The 27,833-nt window shown below is 44.0% G+C and overlaps 2 protein-coding genes across 2 annotated transcripts in view; one reads left to right on the top strand and one right to left on the bottom strand.

The window, feature by feature from the left end:
• The window catches only part of LOC115129959 (uncharacterized), a 78,007-nt gene extending 67,623 nt beyond the window's left edge, over positions 1-10,384 (top strand). Inside the window, exons 6-8 of the mRNA XM_065018538.1 lie at positions 4,295-4,893; positions 5,883-6,028; positions 7,389-10,384. Coding sequence (XP_064874610.1) covers positions 4,295-4,893; positions 5,883-6,028; positions 7,389-8,208 — 1,565 coding nt within the window. The 3' untranslated portion in view covers positions 8,209-10,384. The remainder of the gene's footprint in view (positions 1-4,294; positions 4,894-5,882; positions 6,029-7,388) is intronic.
• A 239-nt stretch (positions 10,385-10,623) lies between these two features.
• On the bottom strand, positions 10,624-15,961 carry LOC115129950 (translin). Its single transcript, XM_029660749.2, has 6 exons — positions 15,761-15,961; positions 15,396-15,489; positions 13,090-13,186; positions 12,757-12,872; positions 12,417-12,496; positions 10,624-12,272 (listed from the first exon to the last, which is right to left on the bottom strand). The coding sequence occupies exons 1-6, from the start codon at positions 15,824-15,826 to the stop codon at positions 12,042-12,044; spliced, it is 684 nt and encodes a 227-aa protein (XP_029516609.1). The 5' UTR covers positions 15,827-15,961; the 3' UTR covers positions 10,624-12,041.
• Between the last annotated feature and the right edge of the window lie 11,872 nt (positions 15,962-27,833).

The raw sequence follows: 27,833 nt of genomic DNA, 5'->3' as shown, positions 1-27,833 counted from the left end.
TTATTGTTCTGAACCCTCATTGGTTTGAATGGCATCAGCAATTTAAATATTGTATTATTTTGGACTTAAGAGTTGAAGTCGTAAATTTACATACACCTTATCCAAATACATCTAAACTGTTTTCACAATTCCTGACATTTAATCCTAGAGAATTCCCTGTTTTAGGTCAGTTAGGATCACCACTTTATTTTAAGAATGTGAAATGTCAGAATAATAGTGGAGAGAATGATTTATTTCAGCTTTTATTTATTTCATCATATTCCCAGTGGGTCAGAAGTTTACATACACTCAATTAGTATTTGGTAGCATTGCCCTTAAATTGTTTAACTTTGGTCAAATGTTTCAGGTAGCCTTCCACAAGCTTCCCACAATAAGTTGGGTGAATTTTGGCCAATTCCTCCTGACAGAGCTGGTGTAACTGAGTCAGGTTTGTAGGCCTCCTTGCTCGCACACACTTTTTCAAGGTATCGGATGGCCACTCCGATACCTTGACTTTGTTGTCCTTAAGCAATTTTGCCACAACTTTGGAAGTATGCTTGGTGTCATTGTCCATTTGGAAGACCCATTTACGACCAAGCTTTAACTTCCCGACTAATGTCTTGAGATGTTGCTTCAATATAGCCACATAATTCTCCTTACTCATGATGTCATCTATTTTGTGAAGTGCACCAGTCCCTCCTGCAGCAAATCACCCCCACAACATGATGCTGCCACCCCCGTGCTTCACGGTTGAGATGGTGTTCTTCGGCTTGCAAGCCTCACATTTTTCCTCCCAACATAACGATGGTCATTATGGCCAAACAGTTCTATTTTTATTTCATCAGACCAGAGGACATTTCTCCAAAAAAGTACGATCTTTGTACCAAAGTGCAGTTGCAAACCGTAGTCTGGCTTTTTTTATGGCGGTTTTGGAGCAGCGGCTTCTTCCTTGCTGAGCGGCCTTTCAGGTTATGTTGATACAGGACTCGTTTTACTGTGGATATAGATACTTTTGTACCTGTTTCCTCCAGCATCTTCACCTGGTCCTTTGCTGTTGTTCTGGGATTGATTTGCACTTTTCGCACCAAAGTACATTCATCTCTAGGAGACAGAACAAGTCTCCTTCCTGAGCGGTATGACGGCTGCGTGGTCCCATGGTGTTTACACTTGCGTACTATTGTTTGTACAAATGAACGTGGTACCTTCAGTCATTTGGAAATTGCTCCCAAGGATGAACCAGACTTGTGGAGGTCTACAATTATTTTTGGCTGATTTCTTTTGATTTTCCCATGATGTCACGCGAAGAGGCACTGAGTTGAAATATATCCACAGGTACATCTCCAATTGACTCAAATTATTTCAATTAACCTATCATAAGCTTCTAAAGCCGTGACATAATTTTCTGGAATTTTTCAAGCTGTTTAAAGGCACAGTCAACTTAGTGTATGTAAACTTCTGACCCACTGGAATTGTGATACAGTGAATTATAAGTGAAATAATCTTTCTGTAAACAATTGTTGGAAAAATGACTTGTGTCATGCACAAAGTAGATGTCCTAACCGACTTGCCAAAACTATAGTTTGAAATTTGTGGAGTGGTTGACAAATGAGTTTTAATGACTCCAACCTAAGTGTATGTAAACTTCAGACTTCAACTGTATCAACATTAATTGGGGTTTTTAAGAGCACAATTTAGGTAGAGGACATTTACCAGAACAAGGCTATGTCAGTAACTAAATGTTTGACAAAAATGCCGATAGAACCTTATAGTCCCAAACTCTTTATGTTAATGTTGGCCTTTATGCACTATTGACATGCCAGAACAAGGGTTAAACCTAGAGGTGAACAGAAGGGAGGAGGGATTGTCCTTTACATATCTATGTAATCCAGCTCTATCATTTAGCATTACAACAAAGTAATGAATGTTCAAGCATTGAAGTGAGGCCGGGAGGTCTCTTGTTCACTTAGAACAAAATAATTTGTTGCTTATGTCGAGTGGTGATTTTAGCATGTACATCTTGGTGGGGCCAAAAAATATATATAAAGCAGGATGCATGCCAGCAAAGCCACTACACATCACAACACTAAACAATACATGAATTGCGCAATAACGGTGACAAACGGTGCCCACAAACTGTTAGGGCCTACATAAAGCTGTCCTAACAGCAGTCCCAACACCTTACCACTGCTACACCTGGCTATCAGCGGAGCCTTGTCTGGCAGCGAAACAGTTCATTCAGCCTCATTTACGGCCTTTAAAAAAATCATAGCTAATATGGCTGACTTGCTTATACAAATGTGGTTTCTAATGACAATTGAGATGTACAAACTATGGCATAAGGGGAAGACAAGCGGATAATAGGCCATCTGTAATTTCGATTAGGATATTATTGAGCGAGCTAGGACGGACGTAGTCAATATAACTATTTGTTTAGAACGTTTGAAATGTACGGTGACAGAATTCAGAACGTGGGCCGTTCTTACAGTATTCTCCCTGTACACCAAGTCAGAACAGTCAGATAAATAAAAGGGGCATATAAGCAGACAATGAAATCTCTTACAAAATTGGATGATTACGTTTCTCTAAAACAGGTTATAGGCTACATGTGCACCACCAAGTCAGAACAGTAGGCAAAATTAAGAGGGGTAAATAGACCAAATGATTAGGGTGAGGCACATGGGCTGCTAACAGCTTACTACACAACATACACTTAGTATTACTTTCTGAGCTACAGTACACTGTACATATCTCCCTGGCATATTACATCATTTGTGCAGCAGCATACAATAGATTTTTGGACCCACCTTGTTGTGCTGTGCTCACTTGAAGGTGGCACGGCAGTCCTTCGTGGGCAAATTTAGTCATTAAAGTCTGGCATTCTCAAGATGTATGGCGCTTTCAAGACAACTGGGAACTCAGAAAAAAACAAGGTTGAATCATGATGATGTCATTGATCTTCAGGTCGTAGCTCTGGAAAGAGGCCCAAGTTCCCGACTTACAATTCCGAGTTGGATGACCAGTCAAAACGGATTTCTCAGCCAGAGCTCGTTTTTTACGGAATCCCCAGTTGTCTTGAACTCACTGAAGTCAAGTTTTTGCAGTTCTGAGTTAACAGTTGTTTTGTGCACGGCACAAATCATGCTTCATTGACAGCATGGCCAATGTTGAATGTTTCTCATTTTAAACTTGGAAAGGAGACACTTAATCCCAGATTTGGGACCAACACAGCCACTCCAATGAATTGCAGGCCAGTGATGTTTGCAGTTAGCCACTGTCACTTGATTCCTTCCAAACCACTCATTGTTGAATTTGCGATATCATTTAAAAAATATATATATATATGTATCCCTTTTTCTCCCCAATTTCATGGTATCCAATTGGTAGTTACAGTCTTGTCTCATCGCTGCAACTCCCGTACGGACTCGGGACAGGCGAAGGTCGAGAGCCGTGCGTCCTTCGAAACACTACCCAACCAAGCCGCACTGCTTCTTGACACAATGCCCACTTAACTCGGAAGCCAGCCGCACCAATGTGTCGGAGGAATCTCTGTACACCTAGCAACCACGTCAACGTGCACTGCGCCCGTCCCACCACAGGAGTCGCTAGTGCACGATGGGACAAGGACATCCCTGCCGGCCAAACCCTTCCCTAACCTGGACGACACTGGGCCAATTGTGCACCGCCCCATGGGTCTCCCGGTCGCTAAGACTGATGTTGACATGATCAGTCCAATCAAAGCTACTGTAGATATGTGATTTGATGTCGTTTTATCTATGGCCAATGACCTTGAGCCTTCTTGGATGGGCACTTCTAATGTATCTCTATGGCAGCTCCCAAGGGGCTTGAATTTTCAAGGTCTACCCTTAGAATTGGCGGTGACATACTGTCCCCATGAGTGACAAGAACACTGAGCTAATCATGGTGCAACTAGAGAACATTACCAACACCTACGCTCCGTATTTCCCCCTGGCTGCCCTCCATCACAGAAAGCACTGAGCTAGGCTGAAACACCTGCATTTTGGAGCTGCCTTACTCAAGAAACCAAAAAAGAGACCATGTTTGTATGTGGCTTTATTAACTCAAATTATTATAATTTTTATTTTTACATTGTTTGTAAACAGATATGTGACACGTATTAATGCCAAAATAACATGCAAAACAGGTAAGCCCCCCCCCCTCCAAAATAATATATATATAATGTATGATACATATATATTTTTTTTAGCTAAAAATGTGGGTCTTAAAAGAGGTGGCTCCAAAACGGTATAACTAAAAGCCTACAACAGTTCACTTCTTGTGTGTGTTTGTCCCACAGCTCCTGCCTCGGTGCGGGTCCGTTCTGAACCCCGCGGTGAAGAGCGTCTAGGGAGTCTGGGTGTGACGCGTGGTGGACAGCACCGCTGGAGCACCGTGAGCAGCCTAAGTGCCGACAGTGGTGTAGTGGGCCTGTGTGACGACCGCGATGATGACGATGAACCCCGGAGAGTACACCATAGTGGAGGGGCCGAGGTGGAAAGGGTGGACAGCGGGATTGGACCCTGCCTGGCCCGCGTCTGGAAGAGACCCTCTGCCTCTCTCAGGGCCTGGGAGGCCCAGAGACCCTGCCCAGACTGTGGCCAGAGAGACGGGCACGGGGTGGCCCGGACAGAGGGTGAGGGGACCGGTATGTGTGAGCGCTGCACCAAGCTGAGGACGGAGAGGAAGGAAGCCATCTTGGAGTTCCTGAACACGGAGTCAAGTTATGGAGAGGACCTAAGAATAATCAAGGAGGAGTTCTACTGTCCCATGCAGAGCGCCGGGCTGCTGACCCCAGAACAGCTGACCGTGGTGTTCAGCAACGTTCAGGAGCTCATAGACGTCAATGAACGCTTCACTGAACACCTGCAGGAAAGCATCGACCAGGCCTTCGACCAGGTGAGTCAGATAGAACCACCACCAATCAGTCACGTTATTCTTTATCAGTGGTCATTGACTAGGTGATAAGCCTACTTCAGAAAGAACACCAGTCACTCATGTTATCAGTGGTCATTGACTAGGTGATAAGCCTACTTCAGAAAGAACACCAGTCATTCATGTTATCAGTGGTCATTGACTAGGTGATAAGCCTACTTCAGAAAGAACATCAGTCACTCATGTTATCAGTGGTCATTGACTAGGTGATAAGCCTACTTCAGAAAGAACACCAGTCACTCATGTTATCAGTGGTCATTGACTAGGTGATAAGCCTACTTCAGAAAGAACACCAGTCACTCATGTTATCAGTGGTCATTGACTAGGTGATAAGCCTACTTCAGAAAGAACACTAGTCATTCATGTTATCAGTGGTCATTGAATATGTGATAAGCCTACTTCAGAAAGAACACCAGTCACTCATGTTATCAGTGGTCATTGACTAGGTGATAAGCCTACTTCAGAAAGAACACCAGTCATTCATGTTATCAGTGGTCATTGACTAGGTGATAAGCCTACTTCAGAAAGAACACCAGTCATTCATGTTATCAGTGGTCATTGACTAGGTGATAAGCCTACTTCAGAAAGAACACCAGTCACTCATGTTATCAGTGGTCATTGACTAGGTGATAAGCCTACTTCAGAAAGAACACCAGTCACTCATGTTATCAGTGGTCATTGACTAGGTGATAAGCCTACTTCAGAAAGAACACCAGTCACTCATGTTATCAGTGGCCTGGTGATTCGTCAAAAAGCATCATTGATTTTTAGTTTGGTATAAGTCATGTTGAAAAAGTGACACAGTGGCTTGTGGTTCACTGTGGTTAATCTCTCGTGTTAGCTAGCTAGCTAGTGCACACAAGTTTTGGTTCTGTGTTCTGAGATTACACTGTGGCCATACTATTGCCCTATAGAGATGTTCTAAATCTATGTCTCTGCTTGTTCCCTTGCAGGGAGATGAGGACCTGCTAACAGTGTGCATTGGAGAGATGTTCCTGGAGTTTGTCAACATGCTGCCAGCCTTCCAGACTTACTGCCTGCAGCAGTCCACCTCTGTCAACATGCTCAACACCCTGGAGAAGGAGAAAGAACTGCTGAGGTAAGGACTGTAAAGTAACACTTCAAAGATCAAGTCACATTTTATTTGTCCCGTACACATATTTTACACACGTTATTGCAGGTGCAGCAAAGTGCTTATGTTTCTAGCTCCAACATTGCAGTAATGCTGAACATTAAAAAATGATACACACAAATCCCCCAAAAAGAAAAAGAAAGAAAATAAGAAATATGTGAACGAGCAATGTCAGAGTCCGGAATATAAATATATACATTATATAAACAACAGTACGTGGACACGCCTTCAATGCCAGGAGAATGCTACTTGCCCGAATGTATAGTGCCAACTATAACGTTTGGTGGAGAAGGAATAATGGTCTGGGGCTGTTTTTCATGGTCCGGACTAGGCTCCTTAGTTCCAGTGAAGGGAAATCTTAACGCTACAGCATACAATGGCATTCTAGACGATTCTGTGCTTCCAACTTTGTGGTAACAGTTTGGGGAAGGCCCTTTCCTGTTTCAGCATGACAATGCCCCCATGCAGAAAGCGAGGTCCATAGAGAAATGGTTTGTTGAGATCTGTGTGGAATAACTTGACTGGTCTACACAGAGCTCTGACCTCAACACCCACCATCGTACACCTTTGGGATGAATTGGAATGCCGACTGCGATTGACTTGTTGGATAGGTGGCATCCTATGACGGTGCCACGTTGAAAATCACTGAGCTCTTCAGTAAGGCCATTCTACTGGCAATGTTTGGCTATGGAGATTGCATGGCTGTGTGCTCGATTTAATACACCTGTCAGCAACGGGTGTGGCTGAAATAGCCGAATCCACTAATTTGAAGGGGAGTCCACATACTTTTGTATATATAGTGTAGATGCTGTTTTTCAGTCTCAGATTTGATGCGCCTGTATATTGGTAGTTTATACTGTACGGGTACTTGCAGGATTTTATCAACTATTGTTTTCTGTATTATAGTTACAAATAAGGAAACTTTGGTTTTTAATTTTTCCTTATTCAAGATTGAGATCAAGTGAAAAAGAACGTGTTGTTTTGGAAATTTCCACTGAGCAGAATTCTCTTCTGTGCTCTAAGAGCAGAAGAACAGTAACTTGGAACCCTAAGTTCCCACTACGCTGTGTTATTCTTAATGGAAGAGACAGAAGGTTGTCATTAATTCATAACTGGACCTATTCTGAGAACGGTGATGAAGTCATTACTATTTTTAGACCCAGGCAACTACTTCACATCTCACCTATAATGACTCACCCTGTATTGTCTTGTGATTCCCACTGCTCTCAACTTTACAATTAAATCTGAGACTCTCTGGCCTACGATCACAATTAAACAGTATGTTAATATCACTCTGTCTCTCTCCTTCTCTCTCTCCCTCTCTCAGGATCTTCCTGGACGTGTCCCAGAATGACAACACAGCCCTGCGGCGTATGAACCTGCGTTCTTTCCTCATGGCTCCCCTTCAGAGGGTCACCAAGTACCCCCTCCTCCTGAGCCGCATCAGCAAGGTCACCATGGAGTGCCACCCCGACCATGGCCGTCTCCGAGAGGCCAAGAGCCGCGTGGAGTCTCACCTGGAGCACATCAACATGAAGACCAAGCAGGAAGGAACCCTGACCTGGACTCTGCGTTCCTTTCGCCGCGACAGCCGCAAAAACCGCGAGGTCATTAACATCGAGATGCGGGAGATGTCCATGAAGACTGTGGGCTGGGCCAGGGAGAACACACGCTTCGTCATGGAGGGGCCCCTGCAGCTCTCCCAGCCTGCAGACGGACAGTGGGTGAAGAAGGGCAGTAAAGGCCTCAAGTTCCAGAACATCCAGAGTCTGTTGATGGTGCGTACGCAGCGGCCTGGAGAGGGTCTGTCTCAGACGGACGTCGAGGCCAAGGTGGAGCAGCAGGAGCACGGCGTGTGGGACGGTGTGCTGGTGCTCATCAAAGACAAGAGCAGTGGGAAGTTCACCGTGCTCAGAGAACCCATCCACCTGGCCAACTGTGTGGTGTCGGGCGACCCTGACTGCGAGGACACCTTTGAGGTGCTGGACATACGTAAGGAGGCCTTTGTTTTTAGGGCCTCAGATAAACCCCGGACGCAGCAGTGGTTCCGGCAAATCAAGAGGTATACCCGTGACCTGGGGCTGTGGAGGAAGAGGCGTAACGCACTCCCCAATATTATGATGAACACAAACCAGGGCAGGTCCTGAGACTGAGGGACACCGTTTCCCTGGCTGGATACCAGTGTAAATAGATGTACTACTACTGCAAAAAGAATTGACCATGCTTCTGGATGGTGGAGCGATTTGTTTCTGAGGTTTTAGGGTGGGGTTTGTGAGGTTCCATGTTATGATGAGGATAGCACTTTTTTCTAAGAAAAACTGCAAGTGCACCATACTGTAACGAAACGTATGAAGGTATAGTTTTTAGCTTCTGTCTAAAAATGATCAGCCACTTGGATGACCAAAAAAGGAGACTTGGTTGGGAACACTGCTGGCCTTGGTTGTCAAAACTGTTTGCTCTTGAAGAAAGAGATGTTTTCAGTATACTGACTGACTGGTGTCTGTGTTGAAAAGCATGGCTGAAATTGATGATTGAAAAAACATGACTCTGTAATGCTAATGAAAATGCACAAATTAGTGAAAAACTACTGTTAAATTATACAATGGGGACTTGGACTACAGCTTAGTAAAAAAAGACAGGAACTTTTATTTTACCTGACTAAGGTAAGTCAAAATCACTGGCCTCTTCCCCCTTTCTTTTGCCCTCTGTGTCAGAAGCAATGTCCACTGCCAGCAGAGATCCGAGAAATGGCATCCATAGTAGGAAGTCCGTCAGTTACTTACTACTATGGATGCTGTGCAGACAGTGTCTGTCAGACAGTTTGAACCCAGGGTTGTGGACATACTTGTATCAGAGGAGGCTGGTGGGAGGAGCTATAGGAGAACGGGCTCATTGTAAGCACTTAAATGGAATGAATGGAACAGAGTCAAACGTGGTTTCCATGTTTGATGTGTTCGATACCATTCCATGTATTCTAGCCATTACAATGAGCCTGTCCTCCTATAGTGCCCCCCACCAGCCTCCACTGATTTGTATCACTGTGCTGGGTGGGCTCAAGTCACAAAGAAGCAATAAATTGTGCAATTTTAGCTATTTATTTTAGTTTCTCCACATCTGGTCAGACTTCGTAATTGTGGGAAATCGAGAGCTTATTATCACACCTATGACTGGTGGAGACAGTAGCGCCAGTCAAATGTCTTCACAGTAGCGCCAGTCAAATGTCTTCACAGTAGCGCCAGTCAAATGTCTTCACAGTAGCGCCAGTCAAATGTCTTCACAGTAGCGCCAGTCAAATGTCTTCACAGTGTGCTGTTCCATGACAATCAGATGGGGAAATTGTGAGGTTTTTATTTCACTCTAAATGAACAAAAGCATTTCTTCTGTTGCCAGTCACAGTAATGTTGATAAAACTATGAGTATCTGGAAATGGTCATCAAGTTAGACCGCCCTCTTCCCCGAGGTATCAGCAGAAAGACACTTAAAAAGCCTGCTTACATAGCCTGGTTATACCAGTGTGAACACTACATTCACCAATCTGAAATGTAGTGAAATCTTTTTGGATGCCAGAATTTACAGGCAGTTCTATTCCATCCATCGGCTGCTAGTGTTCCTACATTATGTCATAGATTACCTGTGCCCCTATCTCAAGTGTGACTTCCCTTCTCCTAAAATCTGTTTGTTTGTGTCTGATGTTTCTGAATCTGAAGGCACTTTATAATTAAGACTACAAAGTAGATCCATATTATGGTGTGACTGTCACTCTTCAACAACGCTATCTGCCAATCATGATTTCAAAAGCTTTATTCTGTCGGTTGTGTTGTTTATTCCACAGAACTCTTTATGTTAGGGAAACATACAGGACCACAGCTGACTACATACAGCAGGTCAAGGCAATACTTCTTATCAAACAAATCTAACCTCCATATACTGTTTAGTCTGATTGTGTTTAGTCCAGGAGTAGCATAGGTTAAGGGAGGTAGTGAATCACTGTTTTTGGACAGAGAATGATGTACGGAGGGGACTACTGCCTGTCTCTTACTGTTCATCACCTTCCAATGGCGCTAGCACTGTTACAATCATAGAATTAGAATCTCATTCTATTTCAAGAATCTCATTCTATTTGTATCGTTTGAATTCTTTCAGCTTCCATCTTGTTCCACTAAATGATTACTACCGTATATGGGAAGACCAATGCTGTGTAAACATTTTGAAAATATCTGAGACCTGCTGGACTGTCAAACGTTTTTCCTCTGCATTTTAGACCTGTGATATTTCCTTTATGTAAGATTTTGTGAATTATATTAAAAAATGACATGTTAAATACATTTTTCTTTGTACTTTACCCATTTCCACTTATTGCTATCCATTGTGCTTTGAGTCATCAAGTCATATTCTGAAATAGTGAAAGAGGTGTTCTTGTATGCTAATAAGGCGTGGTTAATTCATAAAAGGAACAAGGCAATTATTGGACGTACAAGTTTGGACAGAAGTCTCGCTTTACGAGAGCAATCAGTGAAAAGTGCTTCTTTGACACCAACTAGGACAAATGAAACAAAACACCATTAGCTAGAAATATTTACTTGGAACATTTTCAAATTCAGAAATAAAATACAATATTCCTTTAAATCAGATGGAATTGTTTGCAAGCAATCACAAATACCCTTTTTTACGAAAACAAAAAAAGCACATAGGAAAAAGTGCAACAATACAGTCAATTATATTCACTACAATTCAACTACAGTACATATGCATTAGAGGCATAGAAGTTGGCCATAACAATGTATCAAAAACAAAAATGTAAGACTGAAAGCCATGAATGAAGTACAGTATTTTCCTGTCTATAAATGGCACTGCCATGTCTGCAGTACACATAGCCGAGTGATTAGAAGCCATTAGACATTGTCAATACCATTCTGAATTGGGATGGACATCATTTGTAATTCCTAGATTATTCTCATCCCCTCTCCTCACCTTGTCAAGGAATATTGGGGCAGAAGACCTGGGGTTCTTCTCCCCAGATAGTTCTCCAATGCATTTTGAGGAGGCAAGGACAGAGGACAAGGAATCAAGGAAATAGAATTGACATTAACCCTGGCTCTTTAGGTTCCTCGTTCTCTCCTCCTAGTCTCCTTGCTTCCCTCTGTATTGAGAAAGACAGAGGAGACCAAACAGAAAATGAGAAATTAAAGGTAAGACTTGAGAAAGAGATGCAATGTTTCAGGAAATCAGAGTAAGGAACAGGAAATGAGTCTGGAATCACAACAGTTATTACTAAATGAGGAGATATGAATTGCAAGCAAGAACATGGCGGAAATGGCAAATAAGAAAGCCAGACACGTAGAATCAAGTGGCCTTAGATCTGCACTTCCCCCCCTGCCGTTTCTTTGCTGGATGTTTTAACATTGAGACATCAACCCGTGAACAGAACATTCAAAGACTAAACTAGCCAAAAGCAAGTTCTTGTGTTATATCAGATGGTTTTTGGTAGAAAAACAGCACAACAACTAAATGTTTTATTTGCTCAAATCAAAAATTAAGCACTTTTTCAACATCGTAGTCATAACAATTTATTTTCTCTTGGATGGAAATGTACACCCTGTCAGCACCCCCTAAAATGAAATGAACATGAATAATTCAATACATAGATGGTGACCTGTACAAAATATATGAAAAGCAAAAACAACAAACTTAACAGGCATACAGTATGTTGGACATTAAATGAACATTTCCAATCACCAGTATCAAACTGCAACAACCCCTCCCCCTCAAACAACTGTGCCTTTATATAAAAGGCTTTCCAATCCCACTGACAGACTCATTCCCTCACATGCACTTCTCCAAACACACATCAGTCTGTCCTAGGCTGTGGGGGCCACAGACCTCCTATTCCTGCTTTCCAGCAGGTCAAGACTCCACTGTCCCAGTCATGGAGAGGTCAGGTCCCAGCCTAGGGTAGCGCCCTGGCCCCACATCCTCAGCTCTACTTGTCTCCCCCAGCCTCCAGCTCCTTGGACAAGCCGCGGATAGACAGGTCGTAGACCACCTCCTCTATCTTCTTCACATCGTACTTGAGGCCATCGTAGCGCTTACGCAGGGGGTCATTCTTGAGGTTGAGCAGGCGGAAGCCTGAGTCCAGCTCGTTGATGAAGTTGGAGATGCGGAGGGGCCGGCTATAGTCCCCTGCTGTGACGCTGTTGACTGCCAGGCGAGACTAGAGAGAACAGGTGAGTTTATTCATGTTAATAATCATTTTAATTAACCATCATATATTATCGAAAAAAAACATATGTACATTATGTATAAACCAATGTACTGATATATTAAAATGGTACAATGCCACTCAATTCATTCTCACCAGTTCACTGGCCATGATCAGCACACCTGCCAGGTAGTCCTCAACATCCAGATGGAATCCCTTCTCTCTCACCACCTCAACTACAATAAATAGGGAAAATGTATGACTACCACAGCACTACCAGCACTACTAACTGCCGATTGACAGAGGAACAGTCTGCAAATGCACCCATTGCCTTGAGAAAAGTTCAACTCAAGGTAATGGGTTACATTTGTTTTAGCTTGCCTAGTGCACCGGGTGGGAGGAGATTTAACATTGGAATGGTCTAAAATGTTCAAACTCCATCCACTGGGGTACCGGGCGAGCTAAAACAAAGGCACCCAAATGAACTGACACCTACTTCCTAGTATTTGTGCCACTTCTTCGCGTGTCACCAGAGACTCACTCTCCAGGTAGACCACGAATGCTGCCAGGAAGGCCAGGCGCTGCAGAACAAACCTCCAGTGCTCATGGAACCTAGAAGCAGAGTGGAGGATGGAAAATGACATGTTAGTTTGTCCTTTCAATAACAAGGAGAGAAGACAGACAATATCACTCCATAACTGAACATGGTAATAAAGAGACTTGTAATTTATCATTTCCCTTATGAATGTAATTCTGTGGACAGGGAATTGTGAATAAGTTGCTGTGAAAAAAGTAGCTTACTTTAGATTCACCCATGTGTAGGGCCTACCTGTAGTACTGGTCCACTGGGAATTTGGTTTTGAGTTCTCCAAGGTGCGTCCTGACTGTACAAAACAGTTCCCTGGCCTTTTGGCACTTACTGGGAACTAGTGTGACAGACAGGGGGACAAGAAAGAGACATTTATGTAGCTACATGCAGTACTGCTCCACAGGGAATCTGGTTTTGATCTCTCTAAAGTACATCCAGACTGTGCTAAACAGTTCCTGTGCAATTGCACACTTACTGGGAACTAGTGTGACAGGACAAAACAGAAACAGTTATGACAGACATATCAGTGTGGATGACGGATCACCACCTCAAGCTGAACCTCGGCAAGACGGAGCTGCTCTTCCTCCCGGGGAAGGACTGCCCGTTCCATGATCTCGCCATCACGGTTGACAACTCCATTGTGTCCTCCTCCCAGAGCGCTAAGAACCTTGGCGTGATCCTGGACAACACCCTGTCGTTCTCAACTAACATCAAGGCGGTGGCCCGTTCCTGTAGGTTCATGCTCTACAACATCCGCAGAGTACGACCCTGCCTCACACAGGAAGCGGCGCAGGTCCTAATCCAGGCACTTGTCATCTCCCGTCTGGATTACTGCAACTCGCTGTTGGCTGGGCTCCCTGCCTGTGCCATTAAACCCCTACAACTCATCCAGAACGCCGCAGCCCGTCTGGTGTTCAACCTTCCCAAGTTCTCTCACGTCACCCCGCTCCTCCGCTCTCTCCACTGGCTTCCAGTTGAAGCTCGCATCCGCTACAAGACCATGGTGCTTGCCTACGGAGCTGTGAGGGGAACGGCACCTCAGTACCTCCAGGCTCTGATCAGGCCCTACACCCAAACAAGGGCACTGCGTTCATCCACCTCTGGCCTGCTCGCCTCCCTACCACTGAGGAAGTACAGTTCCCGCGCAGCCCAGTCAAAACTGTTCGCTGCTCTGGCCCCCCAATGGTGGAACAAACTCCCTCACGACGCCAGGACAGCGGAGTCAATCACCACCTTCCGGAGACACCTGAAACCCCACCTCTTTAAGGAATACCTAGGATAGGATAAAGTAATCCCTCTCACCCCCCCTTAAAAGATTTAGATGCACTACTGTTCCACTGGATGTCATAAGGTGAATGCACCAATTTGTAAGTCGCTCTGGATAAGAGCGTCTGCTAAATGACTTAAATGTAAATGACAAGGTGACAGAGAACCTGCAAAGCAGTGAGTCAATCAGTAAAATAAGCCATCACAAGTGATAGTGAATAGAACCCTGGACTAGGAGTAAAACAGAAGAAAACACACCAGAACCGGGAGGGACTACACGAACTTGCCACTTCTGTCGTCATGAAGTGCTTTGAGAGGCTAGTCAAAGACCACAACACCTCCTCCCTCCCTGACACTCAAACTTCTCCAATTCATCTACCGCCCTGACAGATCCACGGCTGTGGATCCGGCTGTGACCGGGAGACCCATAAGGCGGCTCACAATTGGCCCAGCGTCGTCCGGGTTAGGGGAGGGTTTGGCCGGCCGGGAGGTCCTTGTCCCATCTCGCTCTAGCGCCTCCTTGTGGCAGGCCCGGGGCACATGCACGCTGACTTCAGTTGCACGGCATTTCCTACGACACATTGGTGCGGCTGGCTTCTGGGTTAAGCGAGCAGTGTGTCAAAAAGCACTGCGGCTTGGCAGGGTTGCGTTTCCGAGGACGCATGCCTCTCGACCTTCCCCTCTGCAAGTCCATACGGGATTTGCAGCGATGGGAGAAAATGGGGTAAAAAGTACCAAATAAATACTGCACAAGACAGTTCACAGAATTGTACATTTAAAGATATGTAGCCAATCTGTTCAGTGCTAGTTCATGCATCGATTCGGCATTCTCGCCCAGATCATCATGGCATTTGTAGTTGTTTATGATATCCACATAAGCAGGTAATTAGCATTTCATTTTTTGTGGGGCGAATACAGGCAAATATATTGATAAGTCACCTTGTCTTAGAGAGATTTACACGGTACATGAAATACAACCCTTACTTTAAGTGTTTCTAAAATCCCCTATGGGGGAAATTAATGGTGGAAAAACGATTGGAACCATTTCCCTGTTTGACCGCTAGGTTTTATGGGTATTACGTAGATGTATCATTGTCACAGTTTGTTAACATTAATTATATATTACTTATTTGTATTGTTTTTATTTCACTTTGTGCTGCATTGTTGGAGCTGTAATTACATTGACTATTAGCCCAGACTCTCTAATAAGAAACGTTTTGGTTGAAAAATGTTTCGCTACGGTGCAATAACGAATGTACCCCATGTGATTGGGCACTCACTCTCTTTGAATCCAGATGGTTGATGGACACTTTGAAGCAGTGTCAGGATCTCCCTCGCGGTCTGTTCCAGAACCTGGACCACTTTTCGAATGTCCTGGAAGATAACATGAGCCGTTAGCTGGCTAGACAACGGTATGAATTTGCAAAAACAAAATGCATGCATGTGTCCTCCTAACAATTGCAATGACTGTAGTTAGCTGCTAGCTAGCTATATAGCAAATGTCTTCAAAACATTTATTGTACGCAGTTTACCATACAGCGCATTTTAAGTGGACATGTTATTCAATGCAAGCCTCACTGACTGTACAACTGAGTCAAATGCTAGCTTTGCAGTTCTGAGCTAGCTCGGTTGACAGAAACATTACCTCTCTTATTTCTTGATCCGCACTCAGAAAACCCTGAATGTAACTGAACATTTCCGGGACAGACATCTTTCTACAAATTATTGTATTTTGTAAAGGATATGGTAACTAGTTTTCTTTTGCACAATGAATCAAAACAGTTGGTAGCTAAACAAAAAAATACCAATGCGTGCACATGGGTCCTTCGTAAATGTGTCGCATTGAGGTGATGTCATCATTCTCCCATATCGATTTTTTTGTTGCGTCACCAAATTATGACCAAGATAATGAAAATCTACGTTGTTGAATAATATTAAAACATGAAAACGTTTGATTGTTGTGTTTGTCTCTTTGAGAATCAGTAAAACACCTCAATCTAAAAGTAAAATACATATTTATCAATGGGCCTACCTGGTTAATATACAAATATTTTGAAATACTGAATATATGCAGTAAAAACATTTATGTAGCAAAAAACAGCAGACAAAAGTCCTGTAACAAGACTGAATACCTCTTTTCTACAAAGACCAAAGGAGCCATATTAGTAAAGCGCTTTAAATCACACAACACAAAGCCCTATTTGTGACACAGTCAGTGATGTCACAGTAATATCCTTTCTACTGTTTGCTTGGTTACTCCTGGTCATACTGTATCAGCAGGACATCACAATGTGGCTGGTTTCTAGGTGTTCCCAGTCTCTGATGGACTATCTTCTGAGGGTTCTGAAGTGTAGTATCCTTGTTCTTGGCTGTGGCTGCCTTGTCGCTTGGTGCTCAGATCAGTTTCTCTCTCTCTGGTGCTTTCTCCATCTCTGTAGTAGTCCAGGGCCTTTACGCACCAAGTCTATGACGTGCTGCTACAGGGGCACAGAGAGGAAAAGGGTCACTCTGGAGAGGTTTACACAAATATGTCTGCTTGAGTTGGGCCAGTGCCAACCGGTGCAGACTACCGGCATGGCTGTGCCTTGCATTTTCTCCTGCTTGGGTACCGGCACATTTTTCACTCTAAAATATGAGTGAGTACTGGTAGCTTTTTCATTCCACAGCTAGTGGATGCAGTTGAAACACAATGAAGCTACGTTAGATAAGTGGTTGTAGACGGAGATCTTACCTCCAGTCAGGTGAAGAGGTTGGCCAGCTCCATGAAAAGGTAATTGGACGAAGCCAATGAAGCCCTGGATCTTTGTTATTCTAATTTCAACTCAATCATCAAGTTTGCAGACGACACTACAGTGGTAGGCTTGATTACCAACAACAACGACACGGCCTACAGGGAGGAGGTGAGGGCCCTCTGAGTGTGGTGTGGTTCTCCGGTGAGAGAAAGGCAGGTTGAGGTTGCCAGGATTAGAGCAGTACAGAAGGTGCCGTATGCTGAGGCAGTGAAGAGATTAGTAGAGGAAGATGGGTCCAGGGCGAGGGATCCTAAGAGCATCCCTGTGAGTAGGCTGAGGCCAATAGAGAGTCAAAGGAATAACATGTGCTTCAGTAAGGTTGGTTTCTTAGCGTTCATAACCATGGTTATCAACTGTACTGCAGAATTAATATTTTATTTCAGGTCATGAAATGTTTATTTTTTGTTACTTATATAAAATTACAGTTATAGAAAAAAATACACTTTTTATTTGTATTTTTTACAGTTTTACAGTGCATCTAAAGTGTACTGCAAGTTTCAATTGCATGTGAGGCATGCCAAGTTAATTTTCTGGGCAGACCAAAAAGTACCCAAGTGCATTGCGATTGACAGTAAATATATAGCAAATTACTGTAGAAATGTACCGTATAATAACAAAAATGTTCCACAAAATTAACAGGAATGGTAAACAGTGGTTTCATGTTGAACCACATGATTTCACTTGTGGAAAATTACAATTTCATACATGAAACATGACATTTCACATGAAATCATGTGAAAACTTGTTTTTGGAACACTTCACGTGTGACATTTCAAATGTGAAAATGTATACTTTTTTCAAATACTCCAGGCACTCTAGACTGTTCTCTCTGCTACCGCATGGCAAGTCGTACCGATGCACAAAGTCTGGAACCAACAGGACCCTGAACAACTTTTACCAGTCAGTATCTGGTGTTACCATAATTTGCCTCATGCAGTGCGACGCATCTCCTTCTCATAGAGTTGATCAGGCTGTTGATTGCGACCTGTGGAATGTTGTCCCACTCCTGTTCAGTGACTGTGCGAAGTAGCTGGATATTGGTGGGAACTGGAACACTCTGTTGTACACGTTGATCCAGAGCATCCCAAACATGCTCAGCGGGTGACATGTGAGGTGAGTATGCGATGGAAGAAAGGGCATTTTCAGCTTCCAGGAATTGTGTACAGATCCTTGCAGCATGGGGCTGTGCATTATCATGCATTTTCTTTTGCTGATGGCGCTGGATGAATGGCACGACAATGGGCCTCAGGATCTTGTCAAAGTTTTTCTGTGCAATCAAATTGCCATCAATAAAATGCAATTGTGTTGGTTGTCCGTAGCTTATGCCTGCCCATACCATAACCCCACTGCCACCATGGGGCACTCTGTTAACAACATTGACATCAGCAAACCGCTCACCCACATGACGCCATACATGCTGTCTGCCATCTGCCTGGTACAGTTGAAACCGGGATTCATCCTTGAAGAGCACACTTCTCCAGAGTGCCAGTGGCCATCAAAGGTGAGCATTTGTCCACTGAAGTCGGTTTAGAAGCAGACCTGCAGTCAGGTTAAGACCTTATGGTTTATGGTAGAGAAATGAACATTCAATTCTCTGGCAACAGCTCTGGTGGACATTCTTGCAGTCAGCATGCCAATTCCATTTACTCCATTCCAGACATTATTATGAGCCATCCTCCCCTCAGCAGCAGCATTTTAGAGTGGCCTTTTATTGTCCCCAGAAGAAGGTGCACCTGTGTAATGATCATGCTGTTTAATCAGCTTCTTGATATGCGACACATGTCAGGTGGATGGATTACCATGGCGAAGGAGACATGCTTACTAACAGGGATGTAGCAAATTAGTGCCTAAAATTTGAGAGAAATACGTTTTTTGTGCGGATGAATTTTTTAGGGGATTTTTTATTTCAGGTCATGAAACATTTATATTTTTGTTTCGTATATAAAATTACAGGATACAGTTATTTTGTTTTTACAGTTTTACAGCATCTAAAGTGTTTTATAAGTTGCAATTGCAAGTGTGGCATGCCAAGTTAAGGAGTATTTCTGTCTGTAATAAAGCCCTTTTGTGGAGGAAAAACTCATTGTGATTGGCTGGGCCTGGTTCTCAAGTGGGTCCCTGCCCAGTCATGTGAAATCCATAGATTAGGGCCTGATCAATTCATTTAAATTGACTGATGTCCTTATATGAACTGTAACTCAGTAAAATCTTTGAAATTGTTGCATGTTGTATTTTATATTTTTACATTTACATTTAAGTCATTTAGCAGACGCTCGTATATTTCATTAATTTGAGAGTTTTCTACATAGTTGTCTAATGTTGCTGGGGAATATTATTCTGTTTTAATGTTACTCCTGAATAAATATCATTGTTTTTCTTGTGTATTTTTAACATGGATGAGATTTACGTTGAAGTTCAAGGTGTAGGAATACGTGGTGGCGTAGCACGGAGATTAAAATTCAGAGAACAAAAAGCTTGCGAGTTCAAGTCCCAGGTAAGGACATGTTGAAAAAGAATTACTGTATAAGTAAACATACACAATATAGTCATGTGTGTCTAATATGTTGAAAACATTCCTGTAAAATCTCATGTCAAAATGTGAATCCATATGTGAAAATGAATGTGATATGTTCCAAAAACACATGGTTCCACATGTGGAAATCCACATCAAGTGTTTAAAAACAAATGTCTCATGTGATTTTCCAAATGTGAATTATGTGGTTTTCCATAAGGTTTGACGCACTTTACACACATTATGGTTAGATAACCGTAAACATGTGTTTGTGGTGGGGAGGCAGCTAAGAAATACATTCTTTCTTGATCATGCCCTCTTATCCAGTTATACTGTTCAGATGTCAAATTTCTGAAAATGTTGTTTTCATTCTGTAAGAAAGACCAACAGTGTACTGTTGTCATCTGAAAAGTTTATCCACACCATAGTCCAACTCCAGCCACCCATACCACCCTTAACTTCTCCAGAAACTCAAAAGCCACAGCAAAGTGGTGGTTCTCCAAGGGGGAGATTGTAGTGCAGGGCCACTTCAGTATGAACATTTCTCTGAAAGATAGGGCTGATGTGAGCTATCCGTTGACTCGGATGCACACTCACTCACACATACACACACAGAGTGTGCACTACTGTGTCTGATATAGTAGATGGGTCACCTGGTAGGCGTTGTTGTATCCCGTGTGATCAAGGTCGTGACAGACTGCAGAGGTCAGTATGGTGAGCAGGTCAATGGAGTCAATCTTACTTTTCAGATCACACATCTGGTCGGCCAGATCAGCCCACACATCTACCAGAGAATAAAGAATCATCTTAAGAGGAGAAGTCCAGAGAGAATACAGCTCAATGATGGATACTTGCTTTAAGTCCAGAGAGAATACAGCTCAATGATGGATACTTGCTTTAAGTCCAGAGAGAATACAGCTCAATGATGGATACTTGCTATAACATTCATCCACATGAATTATACTAATAGAAAACATTTACATTTATTTTGGTTTATTGCTAAAGGACTTCTATGGTTGTGTGGTGTTACAGTGCTGTGTTATTACATGTTTAGTACAACTTAAATGTATATCTACCGGTACCGCCCTGTATATAGTCTTATTGTATTTTACTGCTGCTCTTTAATTACTTGTTACTTTTATTTCTTATTCCTTAATTATTTTTTTTACTGCGTTGTTGGTTAGGGGCTCGCAAGTAAACATTTCACGGTAAGGTACCTGTTGTATTCGGCGCATGTGACTAATAACATTTGATTTGATATTGAAATTGTACAGGCCAAGTAAAAAAAAGAACATCTACATCATGTTATCACTGGTTGGTCTTCAATAAATCAATGTCTTAGCTGGCAAACCACTGAATGATTCGATTGAGTATTTCTTCAATTGAGGGACGTGGATGTCCTTCACCAATTAGCAGTGGTGTAAAGTACCCTGACACCCAAAAGCACTCGTTACATTTTGAATGCTTAGCAGGACATCATTTTTTTCCAAATTACACACTTATCAAGAGAACATCCCTGGTCATCCCAACTGCCTTTGATCTGGCTGTCACGCCTTGGTCTTAGTATTTTGTGTTTTCTTTAGTTATTTGGTCAGGCCAGGGTGTGACATGGGTTTATTGTGTTGTCGTATTGGGGTTTTAGTAGGCATTGGGATTGTGGCTGAGTAGGGGTGTCTAGCATAGGCTATGGCTGCCTGAGGCGGTTCTCAATCAGTCAGGTGATTCTCGTTGTCTCTGATTGGGAACCATATTTAGGTAGCCTGGGTTTCACTGTGTGTTTTGTGGGTGATTGTTCCTGTCTCAGTGTGTTTGTATTTCACCAGATAGGCTGTATAGGTTTTCACGATTCCGTTTGTTGTTTTTGTATTGTTTGTGTTTTTCCTTATTAAAGATGTATCGAACTAAATCAAATCAAATGTATTTATATAGCCCTTCGTACATCAGCTGATATCTCAAAGTGCTGTACAGAAACCCAGCCTAAAACCCCAAACAGCAAGCAATGCAGGTGTAGAAGCACGGTGGCTAGGAAAAACTCCCTAGAAAGGCCAAAACCTAGGAAGAAACCTAGAGAGGAACCAGGCTATGTGGGGTGGCCAGTCCTCTTCTGGCTGTGCCGGGTAGAGATTATAACAGAACATGGCCAAGATGTTCAAATGTTCATAAATGACCAGCATGGTCGAATAATAATAAGGCAGAACAGTTGAAACTGGAGCAGCAGCACAGTCAGGTGGACTGGGGACAGCAAGGAGTCATCATGTCAGGTAGTCCTGGGACATGGTCCTAGGGCTCAGACCAGTTGAAACTGGAGCAGCAGCATGACCAGGTGGACTGGGGATAGCAAGGAGTCATCATGTCAGGTAGTCCTGGGGCATGGTCCTAGGGCTCAGGTCCTCCGAGAGAGAGAAAGAAAGAGAGAAGGAGAGAATTAGAGAACGCACACTTAGATTCACACAGGACACCGAATAGGACAGGAGAAGTACTCCAGATATAACAAACTGACCCTAGCCCCCCGACACATAAACTACTGCAGCATAAATACTGGAGGCTGAGACAGGAGGGGTCAGGAGACACTGTGGCCCCATCCGAGGACACCCCCGGACAGGGCCAAACAGGAAGGATACTAACCACGCTGCATTTTGGTCCGACTCTCCTTCGACGGAAGAAAGCCGTTATAGAATCACCCACCGCTACAGGACCAAGTGGCGTGGTGACAGGCAGCGACAGCAGAAGCAACAAAGAGAGGATTGGACATGGGAGGATGAATTGTTCGGAGAAGGACCCTGGGATAAGCCTGGAGAATATTGCCGCCCCAAAGAAGAACTGGAGGCGGGGAGAGCTGAGAGGCGCAACAGCGGCAGCAGGAGCAACAATATCGGGACTACACTACTTGGGAGGAAATAGACAGGTGGGCTGTCGACCCAGAGAAAGTGCCGGAGCCCGCCTGGGATTCGCTGGAGCAGTGCGAAGCAGGTTATCGGAGAATGGAGTTGGCGAAGCAAGCACGGCGGCGAGGAAGGAAGCCCCAGAAATGTATTGGGGGCTCAGGGAGAGAGTGGCAGAGTCAGGAGTCAGACCTGAGCCAACTCTCCCTGTTTATCGTGAGGAGCCAAGGAGGAGACCAGAACCAGAGCCGGTGTTAGAGGTGAGCGAAGCAGAGACTGAAGGAGTTAATGGGGAAAGTGGAGGAGAGAGTAATGAGGGAGTTGCTAGTTTGGTGCTTTAGGTACGATATTCGTCCGACGGAGCGAGTCGGGGATTTGATGGCACCTGGGTCAGCGCTCCATACTCGTCCTGAGGTGCGTGTCAGTCGGCTGGTGAAAATTGTGCCAGCCTCACGCACTAGGCCTCCTGTGTACCTACCTAGCCTTGCACGTCCTGTGCCAGTCCTGCTGTCAGGCTCTCCAGTACACCTTCACGGTCCGGTCCATCCTGTGCCACCTTCACACACCAGTCCTCCGGTGGCAGCTCCCCGCACCAGGCTTCCTGTGCGTGTCCTCGGTCCAGTACCACCAGTTCCAGTACCACGCACCAGGCCTTCAGTGGGTTCCGCCTGTTTAGCGCAGCCAGAGCCTTCCTCCTCTACAGCGCTGCCGGAGCCTCCCGCCTGTTCAGTGCAGCCAGAGCCTTCCTCCTCTACAGCGCTGCTGGAGTCTCTCGCCTGTTTAGCGCAGCCAGAGCCTTTCTCCTCTCCTGCGCTGCCGGAGGTCTCCTGCCTGTTCAGCGCTGCCAGAGCCTTCCTCCTCTACAGCGCTGCCGGAGCCTCCCGCCTGTTCAGCGCAGCCAGAGCCTTTCTCCTCTCCTGCGCTGCCGGAGCCTCCCGCCTGTTCAGCGCAGCCAGAGCCTTCCTCCTCTACAGCGCTGCTGGAGTCTCCTGCCTGTTCAGCGCAGCCTGAGCTGCCAGCCTGCATGGATTAGCCTGAGCTGTCAGTCTGCATGGAGCAGCCAGAGCTGTCAGTCTGCATGGAGCAGCCAGAGCTGCCAGGTTACATGGAGCAGCCAGAGCTGCCAGTCTGCATAGAGCGCCAGTCTGCATAGAGCAGCCAGAGCTGTCAGTCTGCATGGAGCAGCCAGAGCTGCCAGTCTGCATGGAGCAGCCAGATCTGCCAGTCAGCCAGACTCTTCCAGATCTGCCAGTCAGCCAGACTCTTCCAGATCTGCCAGTCAACCAGACTCTTCCAGATCTGCCAGTCAACCAGACTCTTCCAGATCTGCCAGTCAACCAGACTCTTCCAGATCTGCCAGTCAACCAGACTCTTCCAGATCTGCCAGTCAACCAGACTCTTCCAGATCCGCCAGCCAGCCAGGATCTGCCGGAGCCAACTACCTGCCTGAGCTTCCTCTCAGTGTTGAGCTTCCACTCAGTCCCGAGCTTCCCCTCAGTCCCGAGCTTCCCCTCAGTCCCGAGCTTCTACCTCAGTCCCGAGCTGCCCCTCAGTCCAGTGGGGTCCTTGGTGAGGGTTATTAGGCCTAGGTCGGGTCCCGAGCTGCCCCTCAGTCCCGAGCTGCCCCTCAGTCCCGAGATGCCCCTCAGTCCAGTGGGGTTCTGGGTGAGGACTACTAGGCCATGGTCGGCGGCGAGAGTGGACTATCCTAGGACGCGAGGGGGAGGAACTAAGACATTAATGGAGTGGGGTCCACGTCCCGAGCCGGAGCCGCCACCATGGACAGACGCCCACCCGGTTCTGTCACGCCTTGGTCTTAGTATTTTGTGTTTTCTTTAGTTATTTGGTCAGGCCAGGGTGTGACATGGGTTTATTGTGTTGTCGTATTGGGGTTTTAGTAGGCATTGGGATTGTGGCTGAGTAGGGGTGTCTAGCATAGGCTATGGCTGCCTGAGGCGGTTCTCAATCAGAGTCAGGTGATTCTCGTTGTCTCTGATTGGGAACCATATTTAGGTAGCCTGGGTTTCACTGTGTGTTTTGTGGGTGATTGTTCCTGTCTCAGTGTGTTTGTATTTCACCAGATAGGCTGTATAGGTTTTCACGATTCCGTTTGTTGTTTTTGTATTGTTCGTGTTTTTCCTTATTAAAGATGTATCGAACTAACCACGCTGCATTTTGGTCCGACTCTCCTTCGACGGAAAAAAGCCGTTACACTGGCGGACTCACTAAACACATGCTTCGTTTGTTTATTATGTCATCAGTCTGCATTGATACTTAAGTATATTTAAAACCAAATACTTTTAGACTTTTACTCAAGTACTATTTTACTGGGTGACTTTTACTTGAGTAATTTTCTATTTATGGTATCTTTATTTTTACTTAAATATGACAATTGGGTACTTTTTCCACCACTGCTCACAACCCACTTCTCTGCAACTTCCACTGTGTAAGAAAGTCCATTGGTACATTTTTCTAAGTAAAGTGGAAAAAGACAAATTACATTTGACATTTTAGTCATTTAGCAGACGCTCTTATCCAGAACGACTTACAGGAGCAATTGGGGTTTTGTGCCTTGCTCAAGGGCACATTGAATAGATGGGGAACTCACCAATTGTCAAAAGTTGGGGTGATGAGGTACTGTCTCACTTCCTCTGATACCTTGAGGGAACTGTGGGGAACATAAAATGACTATTCTGTTATTTTCCTATGAAATAAATAATCTCAGTTGCAACGCTACTATTCAAGCAATGTAGTCTGGATAAGAGTGACATGAGCCTAAGATTATATTAATTTGATATCACACTGTCTCTATCGACAGAGAGTGTAAAAAGCAAACCTGCCTCATCTGCAGGAACTTTTCCTGTACATGTTCACACTCCTCTCTGGTCTTGCACAGGGTTATCTTGTGGTTGAAAGGAGAGGACTTGTGTGTTCTTCAGACAGCTCTTTGAACAGTCCAAGCCAGCTGAGATGTTCAACACTTTGTAGGGAGACGGATACAGTCGGCTAGGTGGAGAACACGGTGAAGTTACATACTGGGAAATGAATAAGCCTTTTCATAAAATTAATCAAATTGAAGCTGTGCAGCATCAAAAACACAACCTACCTCAAGTTTCTCCCTTAATGACTTCTCCTTTCTCTTTATCTCATACAATGTTGCAGGAGTCTCACCAGCCTCAATCAGGAACTTGTTCTCCAAGCCCTGCAGTCTGGGGTAAAGAACATATGGCCCTACTGACTTACAAAGCTTCCTCACATGGGCAGACAGTTTCAGTTTCAGAACCCAACCTTGAGAATGGTTGATTCTATATGTTTGCTATATTCTTTATTCTATATTACAGTACCAGTCGAAAATTTGGACACACCTACTAATTTAAGGGTTGTTCTTTATTTGTACTTGTTTTCTACATTTTAGAATAATAGTGAAGACATCAAAACTATGAAATAACACATATGGAATCATGTAGTAACCAAAAAAGTGTTAAATCAAAATACATGTTATATTTGAGATTCTTCAACGTAGCCACCGTTTGCCTTGATGACAGCTTTGCACACTCTTGACATCAACCAGCTTCACCTGGAATGCTTTTTCAATCGTCTTGAAGAAATTCCCACATATGCGGAGCACTTGTTAGCTGCTTTTCCTTAACTAAAAATAAAGAAAAGCCCTTGAATGAGTAGATGCGCCCAAACTTTTGACTGGTACTGTATATGTACTTTACCTTTTCTCCATGGAGGAGAGGTCAAATCATAGTGCCACAGCAAGCTCCACACCTGCAACATGAGGTACACAATTGATTAAAATACCAAAGTCAATATACACAGTATACAGTACAGGCCCTTATGAAACAAACAAGAGTTAGAACACAATAACAATGCAATTCTGGCACTGTCAACCAAATCGCTCTGGTGCCATAGCACAGAATACCTAACATCTCACTGTTGCAGTCAGCAGCCACCACCTCTAGCTTATAGCAGGAGTTAGGACTGGTGGGCTCCAGGCACGGGGAGATGTTGATGACGTTGCCCTAAGGGTTGTACAGCTTCAGAATGTTGTGGGGTCCCGCCTCAGCTGCCGAACGGAACAGATCTGGTTTGTCTGAGTTGGGTTTTGCAATCAAACACACAATCAGACACACACACACACTGCCCAGAGCTCTCTTCACAGCAGGTGAACAAAACACCACAAGCCTTTGATGTGCTCAGCATCTAGGCCAAGCTTTTGGCAATGATTTTCATACACACATAAGAGTAAATATTATTGCCAGGGTGTCACGACCTGGCCATAGAGAGGCTTTTATTCTCTATTTTGGTTAGACCATGGTGTGACTAGGGTGGGCATTCTATGTTCTTTTTTCTATGTTTTTGTATGTCGTTTGTTTTGGCCGGGTATGGTTCTCAATCAGGGACAGCTGTCTGTTGTTGTCTCTGATTGAGAACCATACTTAGGTAGCTCTTGCCCACATGGGTTTTGTGGGTAGTTGTTTTCTGTTTTGTGTATTGCACAATGCAGAACTTTTCTTTTTTTTGTTCAAATGTTTCTTATTTATTAAATATATTATGAATACTTACCCCGCTGCACCTTGGTCCTCTTCTCCTTCTCCCGATGACATTCGTTACACAGGGGCAGTTCTGTAAAGGGGTTATCTAAAGCTATCACTCACACTGTGTTTAAATAGATGGCGAAAACATATTCCCAAGGAAGAACAGGGAGAAGAAAATAAGAGGGGAAAATTAGAACGGGAAAAAAATCATATGTTTGTGAGCTCCAAAGAGATTTGTCAGCAGGCAGAAGCTTTGAAAGAAAATGAATTATCATTACATTAGAATCTATTAGATGCATTTAATTATATTTTATCATTCAATTACAGCCCTTCATGCCTGCACTCTTTAAAAAAAAGTGTTATTCAGAACCTTAAAGGGTTCTTTGGCTCCCATTGGAGAAACCTTTGATGAACCCTTGTTGGTGGCAGGTAGAACCCTTTTGGTTCCAGAAAGAACTCTTTTGGGTTCCATGTAGAACCCTTTTTTACAGAGGGTTCTACGTGGAATCCAAAAGGGTTCTACCTGGAACCAAAAAAAATTATCCTATGGGGACAACCAAAGAACCCTTTTGGAAACCTTTTTTTCTAAGAGTGTGTCATTGGTACTGTTTGGAAAATAATATTGTTAATATGTTATGTATTCATTTATTTGAAGGGACTTTCAGTAAATCCCCTTCCCTCATTTAGGAAAAGGCTATATGGACACTCCTGACATGCAAACCGATATCTAATTTCAGAAAAGTTTAGATTTAGGGTCAGGGTTAAGGTTAGGGCTTATGTAAGTGTCAGTTTTAGATTTTGGTTAGTTTTTTTGCAGGTCAGCAGTGTCCTTATGAGCTCTTCCACCTCAAAGAAACAATGGTGAGAGACCTCCCCTCTTAACTGTGATGTATTGTAGCTCTCGCCATAACCCTCACATTGATACATCACATCTCTAGACTCCGTTCTAAAGATGCCATATGCACACTATATGTTAGCTTTGACAAAA

This window comes from Oncorhynchus nerka, linkage group LG1 (assembly GCF_034236695.1).
Source record: "Oncorhynchus nerka isolate Pitt River linkage group LG1, Oner_Uvic_2.0, whole genome shotgun sequence".
Lineage (NCBI taxonomy): Eukaryota > Metazoa > Chordata > Actinopteri > Salmoniformes > Salmonidae > Oncorhynchus > Oncorhynchus nerka.
Note: the sequence above shows the minus strand (reverse complement) of the source record. Positions and strands in the feature narration are given on the sequence as shown.